The sequence below is a fragment of the Nuphar pumila genome, chromosome 12 (assembly GCF_984573655.1).
Source record: "Nuphar pumila chromosome 12, dmNupPumi1.hap1.1, whole genome shotgun sequence".
Lineage (NCBI taxonomy): Eukaryota > Viridiplantae > Streptophyta > Magnoliopsida > Nymphaeales > Nymphaeaceae > Nuphar > Nuphar pumila.
The window spans coordinates 33,269,959-33,287,092 of NC_143260.1; the positions used below are offsets into that span (position 1 = coordinate 33,269,959).

At 37.7% G+C, this 17,134-nt stretch overlaps 1 protein-coding gene across 1 annotated transcript; it reads left to right on the forward strand.

Annotated features, from left to right (window-relative positions):
* The first annotated feature begins 10,152 nt into the window (after positions 1-10,152).
* LOC149820609 (uncharacterized) lies at positions 10,153-16,929 on the forward strand. The gene is made up of 12 exons (XM_089981834.1): positions 10,153-10,434; positions 12,535-12,663; positions 12,860-12,957; positions 13,062-13,170; positions 13,230-13,566; positions 13,756-13,901; positions 14,312-15,000; positions 16,030-16,114; positions 16,190-16,241; positions 16,327-16,376; positions 16,470-16,517; positions 16,894-16,929. The coding sequence occupies exons 1-12, from the start codon at positions 10,153-10,155 to the stop codon at positions 16,927-16,929; spliced, it is 2,061 nt and encodes a 686-aa protein (XP_089837960.1).
* Positions 16,930-17,134: the final 205 nt, after the last annotated feature.

The following is a 17,134-nucleotide window of genomic DNA, read 5'->3' on the forward strand; positions in this document are numbered from 1 at the left end:
GCCGCAGTGCAATCATCTGAAAGAGTAACCAACACTTTTTGAGAGAGTGTTGACATAATATAAGCAACCAAAGACTGATCCCGCTTCCTCCAAGCTGTATACTCTGGATTCTTAATAGAAATGGTAATTGTGTCACCCTTCTCATCCTTGGTTTTCTGCAAAATAAGCCATGGTGGTATAGGAACTAAAACATCCAGATGTTCATCGAGATCCTGACTCCGTATAAAAGGAAGGATTTGCCTCTTCCAAGTCAAAAAATTAGAATGAGTAAGTTTTTCTGTAATGAGCTGACTCAAGAAATTTGCAAAGGGACCGGATGACGATGAGTAATCCATATCAATGGGATAATGAATAAGCAAACAAAATGAATGGAAAGAAACAAACAGGTTTGAGATCCCTTAATCAATCAGGAGAACTTCAACAAGACATGTACCTGTGCTACCAATATCTTGAAATATTCCTTTTTTTTTCACAGATTCAGAATCGAGATTGTAAACTGTTATAATCTGCCTATAGGCATTGCACAGGGAACACAAAGATATCAATAAAGGAAAGGAAAAAATTCTGGAATCAAAGAGAAAGAAAAAAAAACTGTTTGCAATTAAAGAATGAATAAAAATGGTGACTCTCCTTCTAATCAGAGAGGAGAACAGTTGAGGAAAAACTGACAGACGTTAAGAGTGGATGAATCAAGAAACGATGACTGACAGTCGTCGATGGCTGCAGCAATGTGGCTGCAGTCGTTGATGTTGAGGAAAGACTGACAGTCGTTGATGAACGAGAATCAAAAGAAATAAGTAGCAGACGAACCTGTTTAGTTCTGGGACTGTCGTTGATGAACGATGGGATTGGTATCACGTTAAGAATCTGGACAGATGATGAACGAGAACTAGCAGAAAAAAGGGGGAAGACGAGTTGCAAAACCTGTTTCTTCAGATCTAGCAGAAAAGGGGGGAAAAGACGAGTTGCATAGAAGGAAAAGAGAGAGGAGAATAAAAAAGGGGGAAGACGAGCCAAAACCTGTTTCTTCAGATCTCGTTGAACATGTCTTTAATAGGATTCCGCAACCCTGAGCTCTGATACCATATGAGATTTTGTATGGATGTATGTGTGGTTCAACGTGCACAGGAAAATAAAGAGAGAGAGAGGAGGAGATGCACAATCGGCTGGGGTGACAAGCACAGGCTCGACCTCCAAACCCTAAGGTTTATAAAATAAACAAATATACAATGAGTCTTGTAATATCAGAGATATTACAAGACTGCCATTAATGAAGCTGTATTGAGCATGCGTTTCAATTAACATGTGTATGGATCTGGATCCAGATCCATACGCAAATATAAACTATATTTTAACAATGTCTACCCACAATAAGCCCACAAATCACCATAATAGAGAAACAACAAAGAAAATAAAGATATGAAAGTGAAAGAATATCACCTAATCAATAATGATGACCTTCTCATAACAAAAGCCCTCTTTCTCTTGCCCTGATCTTTACAAAACAAGAAGGGGATAATAAAGAAGATGAAAAACACCAACAACCAAAGATTTTCTTCCTTCTTCCTCTTTCTCTCCCATTCTCTTTCTCACAATCTTGTGGAAGTCCCACACAAAACAAGAGGAAGAAACCCTCTTCCCTCTCTTTCTTTCTTACTTTTCTTCAAAGAGGAAAACCAAAAAGGACTCTACCAAGTATACGGGCCATCGTGCCCTCTTTTCTCCCTTTTTCTTTCTTTTCACTTTTTTTTAATTTTAGTCCCTCACTTCTTGTTATTTTGCTCATTTTCAAGCTTTAATAAAGATGCAAGGTGAAGTGCATCTCTTCACCTTCCTTGGATCGGGTCCTCCACATGGAGGGGACCCAAATCCAACACATCCCCCTCTCACCGACTATGTGGAGGACTTTGCCAATCCGACGATAGAGCAACATACTTCAAGCTTACCACAAGGCAACTCCTTGGTCATCATATCTGCACCATTATCATCTGTATGAATCTTCTCAAGCTCAAGTAGCTTTGCATCTAACACATCATGCATCCAATGATACCTCACATCAATGTGCTTCGACCTTACATAAAAAGTAGATTTTTTGCCAAGATGAATCACACTCTGACTGTCACAATACAAAACATACTTTTTTTGAGTAAAACCAAGTTCTTGCATAAATTTCTTCATCCACAATAACTCTTTACTGACCTCTGTCACTGCAATGAACTCTGCATCTGTAGTCGATAGTGCCACACATTTCTAAAGTCTCGACTGCCAAGACACTGCACCACCTGCTGAAGTAATCAAATATCAAGATATAGACTTTCTAGAATCAACATCACCTGCCATATCTAAATCTGTATAACCTACTAAAGTAGGTTTATGCTCACCAAAACAAAGACACAAATTGCTTGTACCTCGAAGATATCTTAAAAACTATTTCACAACATTCCAATGCTCTCTACCAAAATTTGAGAGAAATCTGCTAACAACCTCAACTGCATGCACTATAGCTGGCCTCGTACACACCATTGCATGCATCAAACTGTCAATTGCTGAAGCATAGGGTAACTTTTGCATATCCTCTTTCTCTTTATCTGTAGAAGGACTGTGCTTCACACTTAACTTGAACTGTGCTCCAAGTGGGGTGTTTATTGCCTTTGCCTTGTCCATGTTGAATCTTTGAAGTACTTTTTCAATGTACTTCTCTTGTGATAGCCATAACTTCTTTACCTTTCTAAGACGAACAATCTTAATGCCCAAAATCTGACTTACGGCTCCAAAGTCCTTCATGGCAAATGATTTGCCCAACTTTTTCTTCAAGTTAGCAATTCTCGAAGTGTTTTTGCCCACAATGAGCATGTCATCAACATAGAGCAACAAAATGACAAAATCATCATTTGAAAATTTCTTTACAAAAATACAATGGTCTGAAGTAGTCTTCTTGTAGCCATACTCCCCAATAAAAGACTAAAACTTATTATACCACTGTCTGGGAGCTTGTTTCAAATCATACAAGTTTTTTCTCAATCTGCAGACATAGTCTTCTTTTCCTTTCCTATTAAACCCTTCAGGTTGCACCATGTATATCTCTTCATCATGATCACCATGAAGAAAGGCTATTTTCACATCCATTTGCTCAACTTTCAAATCAAAACTTGCTGCCAAGATCAAAACAACTCTGATAAAAGATATTTTAACAACTGGCGAGAAGATCTCTTCAAAGTCAATACCTTTCTTCTGACTAAAACCTTTTACAACCAACCTAGCTTTATATCGTGGGTGTGACGAGTTCTCATCTCGCTTTACTCTAAAAACCCAATGATTCTTTAAAGTCATTTTGCCTTTAGGCAACTGTACATGCTCAAAAGTATGGTTGTCATAAAGAGATTACATCTCATCTTTCATTACTTCAATCCACTTCTCTTTCTGCACATCTTGCATAACTTTATCATAGCTCTCAGGTTCTCCACCATCAGTCAATAAGACATACTCATGTGCAAGATATCTAGTGAATGGTTGTCTCTCTCTAGTAGATCTGGGAAGTGGCTCTGCAGCTGAAGAGGAACCTGTCTCATGCTGCTCAACATCATCACCATCAGACATATCTAACCTGTCAACATTCTGTTGTGAATCTTCAGCATCTTTATGTGTGTCATCTTCAACTGAATTTGAGAAAGATGATAAAGGAACATGATCCATATCAACCAAGTTGTCATTGCTTTGAGATTTTTCATTTACCATTTTATCAATGTCTTCAATGGTTTGGTCTTTAACAAAGACAACATCTTTGCTTCTGACAAGCTTCTTCTTAATAGGATCATACAACCTGTACCTAAACTCATCCTAACCATATCCCAAGAATATACATTGTCGTGTCTTTGCTTCCAACTTTGTCCTTTCATCCTTAAGAACATGCACAAAAGCTTTGCACCCAAAAACATGCAAATGGTCATAGAAAACATTCTTTCTAAATCAAATTCTGTCAAAAACATCACCATCTAAAGGAACATGATGAGACAAGTTAATAACATGAGCCACTGTGCACAATGCTTCACCTCAAAAAGGTCTTGACAACTTTGTCTTTGACAACAAACATCTAACTCCTTCAACAAGAGTTCTATTCATTCTCTCAACTACATCATTTAACTGAGGAGTCTTTTGATGCCTTATACCATGCATCTTACAATACTCATCAAATGGTTCCAAATATTCACCTTCATTGTCAGTTCGAATGCACTTCAACTTCTTCTTTGTCTGTCTCTCAACAAGAGCATGAAATTGCTTAAAAGCATCAAACACTTGATATTTTCTCTTCAAAGTATATACCCACAACTTTCTTGAATAATCATCAATGAAAGTCACAAAATAAATTGCACCTCCAAGCGAACTCTCTTTCAAAGGACCACATACATTTGAGTGTACCAATTCTAAAACTTTCTTCTTTCTTGATGGAGGATGACTCTTGATCTCATTTGCTTCTTAACTAAGCAATGAGTACATATTTTCAACTTCTCTTTCTTCACTCTAAGAAGTAGATTCTTCTTTATCAAACATTCAATGCCATTTTCGCTCATATGACTCAACCTCTTGTGCCACAATTCAACTGACTTTTCATTTTCAGTCACATTCACAACATCCTTTGAAATTGATGCTTGCAAAATATACAAACGGTTGCACTTCTTTTCACGAGTCATAACCAATGAGCCTCTAGTGAGCTTCCACTGTCCATCATTCAATGTACTACAAAAACCTTCATCATCAAGCTTTCCCGCTGAAATTAAATTCAAGCGAACATCTGGCACATGCCTAACATCTTTAAGCATCAACATAGTTCTATTGATGGTTTGCAAATTTATATCACCAATACCAACAACTTTAGACAAACTATCACTGTTCATTCTCAACACTCCAAAGTCACCTGGAGTATAAGTAGCAAAGAACTCCCTATTTGAAGTAACATGGAGAGAGGTACCACTGTTTATCACCCAACTAGTATCATGACTAGTCAAGTTCACCATATCATCATCATAGACAACAACTAACTCAGTCGAAGTAGTCATGGTGATACAATCACCATTCTCATTATTCTTCTTTTCTTGCTCTTTTCAATTCTTGTTCTCTCTCTTCAACTGACAATATTTCTTAATGTGCCCCTTTTTCCCACAATGATGACACTCCATATTCTTATATCTTGATCTTGATTTGCTTCAGCTTTTATCTCTACCCTTCTCACCCTTAAATTTACTTCTCCCCCTATTCTCAGTGACAAATGTCTCTAACTGTGGAGAATAGCCTTGAGATTTTCTTTTCATCTCTTCATTGAGGACACTGGCTTTAACAAGCTTCATAAAAACAACACCATTAGGAGCGAAGTTGTGAGTGAGACCTCAAATGTCTCTCATGAATCCGGTAGAGTAGCAAGCATCCAAGCCCTACAACTTCATCTTCAAATTTAATACCCATGCCAGACAATTGATTAATAAGCCCTTGAAACTTATTTAAGTGGTCGGCTATAGAGCTTCCTTCTTTATGCTTGAGTTGCATCACCCGTCTAAGCAAATACAATTTGTTGTTGCCGGTCTTTGAAGCATACAAATTTTTAAGCTTAGTCTACAATGTCCTTGCATGATTCTCATGTTGAATATGATTGTAGACATTCTCATCAACAAATTGCTGAATAAAACCACACACTTTCTCATGCTCAAATTCCTATTCTTCATCACTTTTAGATTCAAGTTTTTGAGTAGCAAACACCAAAAGATGCATAGCCTTAACAAACAAAATATCTTTCATCTTGTTCTTCCATAAATTATAATTTGTGTCATTTAAACTAATCATCCGACTTGTTCTTGTATTCATTCTTGAACCTGAGGCTCTAATACCACTATTGTTGGAAAAAAGAAGCACAAACCAAATGCAATCACTTCTTTAATGAAGGTGATGACAACAAAGTACCTAGAAGAAGAACACTTCTATGCCTTGCACATAACACATAGAATAACTCCTTCCACCCGAGCTTCAAAATAAAACCCTTATCATCCAAGGGATACTACAATATATATATATATATATACTTCGATTCACAAGATCGAAGGATAATAAAGAAAATAAAAAACACAATAAGAAAGAGGCACACACCAATTTTAACGTGAAAAATCCTCTCAAAATGAGAGGTAAAAACCACGGGGTTGAGAGCAACCCAACAACCACTCTACTATGTGATATAAAGAATGACTACAAAGGGGAATACACAATGCCTACCCACAATAAGCCCACAATAGAGAAACAACAAAGCAAATAAAAAGATGAAAGTGAAAGAATATCACCTAATCAATAATGATGACCTTTCCACAACAAAAACCCTCTTTCTCTTGCCATAATCTTTATAAAACAAAAAGGGGATAATAAAAAAGATGAAGAACACCAACAACCAAAGCTTTTCTTCCTTCTCTCCCCCTCTCTTTCTCACAATCTTGTGGAAGCTACACACAAAACATGAGGAAGAAACCCTCTTCCCTCTCTTTCTTTCTCACTTTTCTTTAAAGAGCAAAACTCAAAAGGACTCCACCAAGCATATGAGCCATCGTGCCCTCTTTTCTCCTTTTTCTTTCTTTAAGATGCAAGGTGAAGTGCGTCTCTACACTTCCTTGGATCGGGTCCTCCACATGGAGGGGACCCAAATCCAACAAGAGGATGGATGGATAAGCAATTCAGCCAGCACTGATCCTTCAACAATATGAAGATGGTGACCAGTACCAACTCTACCCTCTCACTCGATAACGATCAAAGCAACGGGGAGCTGTGAGCCCTCGACTGCAACCTCACCTTCTTCTGTGACCACATCCAGGTGGAGGATTTCAACTCCGGAGAGTTCTCGGACATCGTCCTTCAGGCCATGGGGTCGACATACCGCCTTCACCGCCTCATCCTCTCTCGTAGCTCCTACTTCAGGCAATATACCCGTCATGGATTTTTCTGTAACTTTGTGATTGTTTTCATTGATTCTTCGCTCTTCTAGCCATTTCTTCACGAAATCACTGTTAAGCTTGAGAGATCTTCTAGTGAACTCGAGAGCCTTCTGAAGACTTTCAGAGTTCATTTAATTGTTTGTTAAGAGTGTAATGGTTAATCTCCTCTATAAAAACTATAAAAGAGAAAGAGATGTAATGAAATGATTTATTCACTTTGCTCTTGAACTCACGTGTTATGCTCTATTTTCATGTAGTTTCTTTTGCTCTGCATTTCTTTAGAATTCTTTCATGGTTTCAGAGCTAGGTTAGCTCTATGACTTCAACTGGGCATGAATCTTCAGATACTGCTTCACAGGATCAGATTCTTCTGCAAGTCTAAATGCAGAATTTGTAAATCCATACTTCTTACATCATTCGGATAATCCTGGAGCAATTCTTGTTTCTCAGCAACTTACAGGCGACAATTATGTCACCTGGAGTCGATCTATGCTCATGGCGTTGGCTGCAAAGAATAAATTGTCATTTATTGATGAATCTCTTTCTCAGTCTGAAGCAACTTCTATAGAGTATATGTTCTGGCATCGCTGCAATAACATGGTACTCTCCTGGATCATAAACTCTTTGTCCCGTGATCAAGTTGATAGTGTAATCTATGTATCTACTGCTCGTGAAGTCTGGATTGACTTGAGTGATCGATTCACTCAAATCACAACACCTAGGAAATTTCAGATCAAAACTGCAATTTTCTTCATCAGTTGGCATCATATGATCCATTGCCCACCTGTACTTTTGGAGCAATGAGGAAAATGGTTGAAAAACAACAAGAAGAACATGTTATCCAATTTCTTATGGGTCTAAACGAATCCTACAAGACTATTAGAGGACAAATTCTTCTAATTGATCCTTTGCCGTAAATCGAAAAGGTGTACTCTCTGATTCTTCAAGAGGAGAAACATAGGGAGGCTCGTCTCTTATCCACTGCTCCTCATTCAAGCCTTGCTGCAATCAATATAGAAATCAGATGTTATAAGTCAAATACTCAAAGTAAAAATACAAAAAGACAACAACTAGTATGTACTTACTGTCAAGACAATGGTCACACTCGTGACAGATGCTACAAATTGCATGGTTATCCATAAAATTACAAGGGACAAAGATACAAACAGGAGCGAACACGTGCAAGTGCTTCTTCAAATTCTGAAGAAAGTCATCATAATGATTTTGCTAAAGTGAATTCTGCTGCACATTCAAATGAAACCAATAAGGAAATGGCTCTTGCATTGACAATAGAGGAATACCGTCAGCTCATACTTCTTCTTAAAGACAAATCGTCTTCTTCTCTGGTTCATTTTGCAGTATGTCTCTGTTTAACAATAATGCATGGATCATAGACAACGGAGCTAGGGATCACATGGCTTCATTTCTGTCATTCTTTTCTGAACTAACAAAATTGAAAGTGACTTTTCCAAATCGTTTACCTGATAACAAAGTGGTTTATGCCACTCATCAAGGAGATGTCAATTATATTTCTTCTTCATTGACACTCAAACATGTCTTTTTTATACCTGAATTCAAGTTTAATCTCTTGTCTGTTAGTCATCTAATAAAATCTTCAAATTCTATTGTGTTTAACTCTAATAAATGCACTCTACAGGACCAGATATCTAAGATGACAATTGGAGTGGGTGACTTGAAGAATGGGTTATACTACTTTAGAAATTCTCTCTTATCCACTACATCTACAACAATGGCTATGTTCAGTTCTGAATTTGACATCTGGAATTGGAGACTTGGTCATCCTTCAAATTCTAGAAATAAGATGTTTTCAGTATATGATTCGTGTATTGAATTGTCAAATTATACTTGTGATATCTGTTTCATTTCTAAGCAAACAAGACTTTCGTTTTCTTTAACTTCAATCACCAATAAACGGATATTTGAGCTAATTCACTGTGACATTTGGGGACCCTATTCACATGCTTCTTTCACAGGAGCTCATTACTTCCTGAGCATAGTCGATGACTACTCTCGAGCTGCTTGGTGTTATCTAATGAGGCACAAACATGAAACTAAACATTTGTTGCAACATTTGTTTTCACTAGTTCAAAATCAATTTAATGTATTAGTCATGAGAATTCGCATTGACAATGGAGCTGAATTCTTTTCTGTTGATATGATTGATTTTTTCTCACAAAGAGGTGTGCAACATGAACATAGTTGTGCCCACACACCACAACAAAATGATGTTGTGGAAAGAAAGCATAGGCACATCTTGAATGTGGCCAGAGCTTTACGATTTCAAGCAACCTTGCCCTTAAAATTCTGAGAAGAATGCATTCTTACTGCAACATACTTAATTAATCACACTCCTACTTCTGTTCTTCATGGCAAAACACCTTATGAAGTGTTACTAAATAAGAAGCCCCCCTATTTGCATCTGTGTGTTTTTGGTTGCCTCTGCTATGCTACAAACTTAACACCAAAATCTAAGTTTGATCAACTGGCACGCCGATGTATATTCTTAGGCTACCCCTTTGGTCAAAAAGCTTATTTGGCATATGATTTGGAAAATCATAAAATTTTCTCTAGTAGAGACGTGACATTTCATGAAAAATTGTTTCCCTTTCAAAACTTTCAAAATCAAAACTCTACAACTGTTATTCCTTTGCCTATTACAGATCATGTACTTGAAAACAACTCCATTTCACAGAATACAGGAAACAAGTCTCTCTTTACTCCATTAAATCATACAGTTCAGCTTCAAAATGATCCAAATTCTATTTTTCCATCTCAAACCTGGACTGATCAATCAATTCCCTCAACTCAGCCATCTGAAGTTGAACCTCAACCTCTTCGTCGATCAGTTAGACAAAAGAAACAATCTATTTTTCTTTAGGATTTCTACTGTGGAATAGCTTGCATTCAACAATCACCTTTGCAATCGTCATCAAAGACTCTGTCTGCAACAAGGTATCCATTAACTAACTGTCTCTTTCAACAATTTTTCTACCTCCCATAAATCATTTCTTTTAGCCATTTCTCAAGAATCAGAACCCACCTCCTTCGGTCAAGCAGTGCAATTTTCTTGTTGGCAACATGCTATGTCAGCAGAAATCAAAGCATTGGAAGCTAACAATACCTGGACTCTCACTGCATTGCCTCATGGAGCTACACCCATTGGATGCAAATGGGTTTATCACATAAGTATAGATCAGATGACTCCATTGAAAGGCATAAAGTGAGGTTAGTGGTGAAGGGTTATTCTCAAGTGGAAGGTCTCGACTATCACGAGACATTTGCTCCCGTTGCCAAGATGGTTACTGTTAGATGCTTACTAACCATCGTTGCAAAGTTCAATTGGATACTTCAGCAAATGGATGTGTATAACGCATTCTTGCATGGTGATCTTCATGAGGAGGCATACATGACACTTCCACATGGATATGGAAGTAAGGGGAGACAAGAGTATGTTTGTTAAACAAGTCTTTATATGGTCTTAAGCAGGCTCCACGAAACTGGTTTTCTAAATTTTTACAGGCCTTGATCTCCTATGGATTTACACAATCAAGATCAGATTATTCTTTCTTTATCCTACATAAGAATCAAGTTGTCATCAGAGTTCTAGTATATGTGGATGATTTGATCATTGCAGGAAACAGTGAGCAGCATATTGATAAGTTTAAAATCTATCTCAATAACACGTTTCATATGAAGGACCTAGGAACTCTGAAATATTTTTTTCGGTATAGAACTAACCAGGTCGAGGCATGGGATTTTTCTATCCCAAAGAAAATATTCTTTGGATATTCTTGAGGATGTCGGATACTTGAATGCTAAACCAGCTGACGTTCCAATGGAGCAGGGATTATTTTTATCAAGTACAGGTGGCACACCACTTAAAGATCCAACTGTGTATAGACGTCTTGTTGGGCGGCTAATCTACCTGACCATAACTCGGCCTGATATACTGTTTGCCATCAATGTTCTTAGTCGGTTCATGCAGGATCCACACACATGTCATCTTGAAGCTGTAATGAAAGTGTGTAGATATTTGAAACAAAATCCAGGGCAGGGCATCATGCTATATGTAGAAAATATACTACACATTAAAGTGTTCTGTGATGCTGATTGGGCTGCATGTCGAGAAACCAGAAGATCAGTGACAGGTTATTGTGTGTTCATTGGTCGAAATCTAGTACCTTTGAAAACAAAGAAACAACAAACAATCTCAAGATCTACAGCTGAAGCTGAGTATTGTGCAATGGCGAATACAACTTGTGAAATAGTCTGGTTGAAATCTCTGCTGAAGGAGTTACAGATTCATCACCTCTCTCCGGCAGAGTTGTATTGTGATAATGAAGCTGCCTTATACATCCCTGTAAATCTGGTTTTCCATGAGCGCATGAGGCACATAAAAATTGATTGCCATCTTGTTTGTGATCTCATTAAATCAGGAGTGATTCAAACATTTCAGGTCTCAACAAAGAATCAGATAGTAGACATGTTTACTAAAGCTATATGCAGAGAACAGTTTCTGTTTCTAAAATCCAAACTAGGCATACAAGACTTGCATGCACCAGTTTGAGGGGGAGTGTTAAGCTTGAGAGATCTTCTAGTGAACTCGAGAGCCTTCTGAAGACTTTCAGAGCTCTCTATTCCATCTGTAATAACAGAATTGGTTATTATTGTATGGTTCTCATTTAATTGTTTGTTAAGAGTGTAATGGTTAATCTCCTCTGTAAAAACTATAAAAGAGAAATAGCTGTAATGAAATGATTTATTCACTTTGCTCTTGAACTCACGTGGTATGCTCTGTTTTCATGTAGTTTCTTTTGCTATGCATTTTTTTAGAATTCTTTCAATCACAATGTGTTTATGGTGCGAATTGCAATTTTATTGTGGTTTTCTTGTTTGAGGGGTTACCCACAAAAATATTTATCGCCGTTTTTCATGGGTGTCACTCCATTTTTTTTTTTTTTTTTGGTCTCCAATTTTTAGGGGAGAATGTCATGGAAAATATCTTCATTACTTCATAAGTTGGTTCACGCTTAGAACACGTTGAGTTGAGAAATTCGAGTGATATTCTTTTTCTTTCTTTATGGGTATAGCAGGAGGAAATGGTACAATTCTTGATCAATTATCGCATATTTCGTGTCATTGTATATAGTGGTTACAGCCTTATAAAGTTATAAGTTCCCTTGTTTTATTTTTTTCTTTGTGTTTTCAATTGCTTGGGGATGCAACTTTGTCTAATGATCCTCATAATAAGAATGATAACTCTGCTCTATGCATTTCCTAGGTCCTAACTGCTTAAGATCTCCGCCTTCATTTCTACATATGCCTCTTCACATCACACTGTTTGCTACTGAAAATTAATGTTCTTCTGCCTGTGTGCTGAATCTATAGTTGTGCATTTGTGCTTGAGGATGTTTTTGGTTAACTCAAGGTGGTTAGTTAGTGGTTAATTTAGTTAATGTTATAGTGATGTTGATTGCTGAGAAACTTGAGTGGCACGAACATGCTTCAAGGTCCCTGGAAATAGGCAAATGCACCTGTGGTGATACCGCAGATTAATGATAACAATGTCAATGCTGAAGCTGTGGCCATGTCCTTGGCTTACCTCTATGGCCATAATCCAAAGCTTAATGATAGTAATTCTTTTCGTGTTCTTGCAGCTGCATCATTTCTTGACCTGCAGGTGAACTCATCAAATTTTGCTGTTACTGTTCTTTACGTGGACCTTTTGGATTTATTTTTCCTATAAGTTGATCTCAGGATTAATCCTTTTTAGTATTTACTTTGCTGCTAGAACTTGTGTTGAACAATCACATAACAGATTTGTGTTCATGAAGGTACTTTTTATATTGACCTTTTGTCTTGACTTCTATGTGCAGGACCTATGTGCCATTTGCACAGACTTTATCATATCTGAATTGTGGACAGCAAACTTTATCTTACCAGGTCAGCACCACTTGCTTGGTCACTGTGCAATGTGAGTTTTTGTGCTCTGTAGGTCAGAATTTAGTACTTTGATTTCATAACTCTGGACTGGGTCCCGTTCAAGTGGACTCACTTTTTTTCTTGGGAATCCTGAAGGTTTGAATTGGCACTCTATGCCCTAGTAGCCAAAGGTGCTTTTCAAAAGGTTGAACACCCTGTGCAAGAAAGTCCTCAGATGGGATCAAATTCTGCAATGGATCCATTGGTAGTGAAGGGAAAGAACTTGATGGATAGCAAAACTACTAAGCAACTAATGGTGAAAAGGGCGGCCTCAGCTTGCGAAAAAAACTTGAAGGAAACAAAATTTCTGATAATATTATTTGTGAGCTTGCTGATTGCGTGGTGGATTATTGCATTGTTACTACTGATGCCAAACTTGTAAACTTTCAATATGAGTCGAGTTCACAACCGATTCTAGCATCCACTTATGCTTGCAAGATGGAAGAGCCTGCTTCTTCAAGTAACTCACCAAGAACAGAACCAGTCATTAGCTGTGGTGCTTACATTGACATCAAGAATAATATGAATCCAAATAGAACAGGCAAAAATGCTGCTGCTGCTGCAGAAATGCCTTCTCAGCAAGATAATGCAGCTTTCCTTGGTGATCACAATGTATGATTTTCCAGGGATCAATCAAAGAGCTATTCTTCTGTATTGTCACCTTGCAATGGGGTTATATCCAATGAGTGGGGAAAAAGCAGTCTATCTCAGGCCCCTTCATGGGGTGGTCCGATAGTAGGGAGACAGCAGATAAAAACTTCTATCAATGAGTTCTGTGGCATACGTTAAGAAGACTATGATGCATTTATGAGCATTTTCGAGGGGGTGACTCTTATGTACTGTAACATGTCGTTTGAGGGGCTGCTTAATGCGAGGAAACAATTTGAGGAACTGGGTTTTCCTTGCAAGGATGTTTGTGATGGTCTCTGGCTTCAGGTGTGCAGTCTGCGTCCATCTCCATCTCATAAATCCTTATTTGGAGTCTTGGAGAATCTATTGCCCAAAATACTCATCCTTGATTGTGACTACAAGATAGACAATGGGGATTGGTTTGACAAGAGAGTGATACCATGTGTGCTCACTTGCACGTGTGTGTGCGAGTGGCTGGCTAAGTTAGCTGGGCCACATACAGGTGGGATGACTTCCAACTGTAAGTGATCTGTATTTGATTAGTGTATTATATATTGAATGGGTGGAGACACTTGATCACTAATCAACCTGCCAGGTTTGAATTGAGTGAAGCATCTTTCATCAAAATTATTGCCATTAGATGCTCTCCTAGATTGCTACTAATTAGAATCAAACACAGAAATGCAAATGCTAAGATCCATTTGCTTTTCATGCAGGTGCTTCCAAGTCAAAGAGTCCAAGAAATTGGTATTGATACTTGCAAAATATGTAGTTTTAGCAGCATGGCTTGCACATGTCAGCAGTCATGTAGGTACTCTCAGGGTGTTAGCTCCCCTCGATATTACAGGCAGGACCATGATCAAAATAGCACACATCACAATATGGGTGATGTATATCTTGCTGATGCTCAAAGTGAAGGAAATGGACTACTTAGGCCTGTACGTGTGCATGTACAAGGTCCCATGGATGGTCTTGCTGGTATAGGACGAGGTACAACTTTTCTTTCTGCTCCAGCTTGGCCTGCAACACATTTTGTATTTTCTCGTGTTCCCTTTGGTTTGGGTAATAGAAATTGCCAGCAGTCACTTGCTGTTGATGAAGATGGTAGAGTTGACCTAACTGGTGGAGATTTATCAGGGGATGGACTGACAACTCTGGTTGGGCTTAGCCAGGGGAGCAATGGCATGCCCATTCACACAGAACAATTAGACCACGTATATGAACCAGATCTACAAAGCAGATTTTCTGGAGTGGCTGCTGTTGTGCCATGTACTGCAGGCATTCCTATGCAGATTCTAGAACCACAGGAGCACACAACTGGAATCGATTGGGAAACTTCTGATGGTTGCTCTATGTCTTTGGATCTGAAGACCCCATTGCGAAATTTCCCTCCTTTTCGATTTGGGTAGGTTATATAAAATTTTGTTGCTTGTGATACAGAACTTTCCCTCCTTTGCAGTTTTACATGTCTTAGATAGGCTGTGACTAGAAAGTTGAAAATTCATTCGTTTGATGATACGTCTTATGATCTTTTTTTGTTCTGCAATTTCTCAGAAGTCCTTAGTGTTACAGGGCAATTTGTTGGTGACTCTTATTCTTTAGTTTATTTAATAGATTTAGTTTTTTAGGTCTGCGACATGGGATTGGGAAGTATGTATATCATAATAAATTGCTGAGGAATCAATTGGTCTCCAACTTTGTCCTTGATATTCTTGCTGCAGCCATGTCTACTCTATGCTTCAGCTTTTACTAACAAGAGTGTTCCCAGGCCATTTGATTCTTCAGTGTACTGCATGCTTGTCAGAAATCATTGTATTACAAGAGAAAATGAAACAAATAATCTCTCTTTTTGTGTGAAAATGTGTTGTTTTGATGAATTTTGTAGTTGCAAATTGTAATAGCCATGTGATTCAAATCATTATCTCATCTTTTGAATATTTAAATATCTTCTACATGTCTCCTCTTTTAATTGTGGATCTGGCTGGATGTCTTCTGTCATTTTTATTAATTTACACTGAGAAAACTTGGGTTGATTTTGGCTTGAAAATTTTTCATGTGCTTACTGAACTAATGTCACTGTTCATGCCAGCTATGGGTAAATTATATTTCTTTCATTCTGACTCAGGCAACGCACCTTATTGTTTTTTAGGCAAGTACATTCAGAGGCAATCTGTGAATATGCTACTATGCTAGTAAAAAGTTCACTTGCTTTATTGGGTATCACATTGCAGGATCTTGTCACATGGATACTCCATTCTTAAGCTACATGATGTCCCTATACATAGAATTCTTAATGGACTATATAAATAGCAATATACCTTGTCCTGTTTCCATTTCGTTTGACATAGGGTCCATAGTTTTCGTGCATATTTCTTTTTTTTAGTAGGCATTTTCAGTGCTTGCATTCTGATCAGAAGTTGACTATCTTCAGTAGAGTGGAATTTGAAGATGTCCATAGACTTGCTGATGGGCAAGTGAAGCACTCACCTGAAGTATTTTATGCTGGTTCATTGTGGAAGGTAGTATATAAAATGGATTTGCATATCCTGAGATTTCCTTACAGATATAATTCTTCTCCTTGTTTTTCGGAACAGGTTAGTGGTCAGGCATTTAGTGATGAAGAGCCTCAAGGACGCTGTACGCTTGGTATGCAACAAGTTCCTTCAAGTCCAAGTTTTGTTTTGTTTTTTTGGGTTATTAATTTTATAATAACAGGCTTTCTGCATTTCAGGATTATTTCTTCATCGGCGCAAGGCAGAAACATCAGATCCCTTCAGAAAGGTTAGCACTTATTTCTATGGTAGCTAACCAGTTAGCTCCTGCTGCTGCTTCTGTTTCTCTAAACATTTTCACTTTATATTCCCCATTTTGCAGGGCCATCTATATGTGGATTCTAGGGAAAAGGTTACAGCTCGATATCAGGTAAAATAATTTGTGAGAGGGTTGATCTGGTTTGTATCCTGCTATTACCTGTCTTGATGGACAGTTTACATTTACTCAAGTTATGAAAATACTCGGGCTACTTTGTGTATCATTTATGGATTTAGTCATGTTGATCTTGAAATTGAGACAAGTTCAATCAATTGAGTCCGTAAATTGGTCTGAGTAACCTGATTTGAAAGTTGCATCTCTTCCTGCCACTTGATCAAATTGAAAGTGGGATATGAGTTAAGGGTTTTATTAGTAATTTTAAACAAGCTGAACGCCTTAAATGCAGTTGTTATGTTCCATCATTTTTTTATGAATGAAATATAACACCATTAACTTTGGCTATTTGTATACCACTTTTTCTTTCCAGCTGATTTGTCCATCAAAAAGAGAAGTTATGGTTTGATTCTCTCTATCTGTTGTATTTTCTTAATAGGAATTCTAATTGGTTTTCCTTCGTGTTTCTCTTTTTGGAATCCAACTCATTTTTCATTTTATTTGTCTTTCCTTTTTATATTCTTGTACATGTGAAGCCTGTTCAAAGCATAGTCACAGATATCGGCGATATTTTCAAAATATCGCGATATTATTGTTGTATTTTCAGCAAACAA

Coding starts and splice junctions, on each gene's coding strand:
- LOC149820609 (XM_089981834.1), top strand. CDS start 10,153: ATGGGTTTATCACATAAGTATAGATCAGATGACTCCATTGAAAGGCAT. Junction 12,664..12,859: donor CATCATTTCTTGACCTGCAG/GTGAACTCATCA, acceptor TTCTATGTGCAG/GACCTATGTGCCATTTGCAC. Junction 12,958..13,061: donor TTGCTTGGTCACTGTGCAAT/GTGAGTTTTTGT, acceptor GGAATCCTGAAG/GTTTGAATTGGCACTCTATG.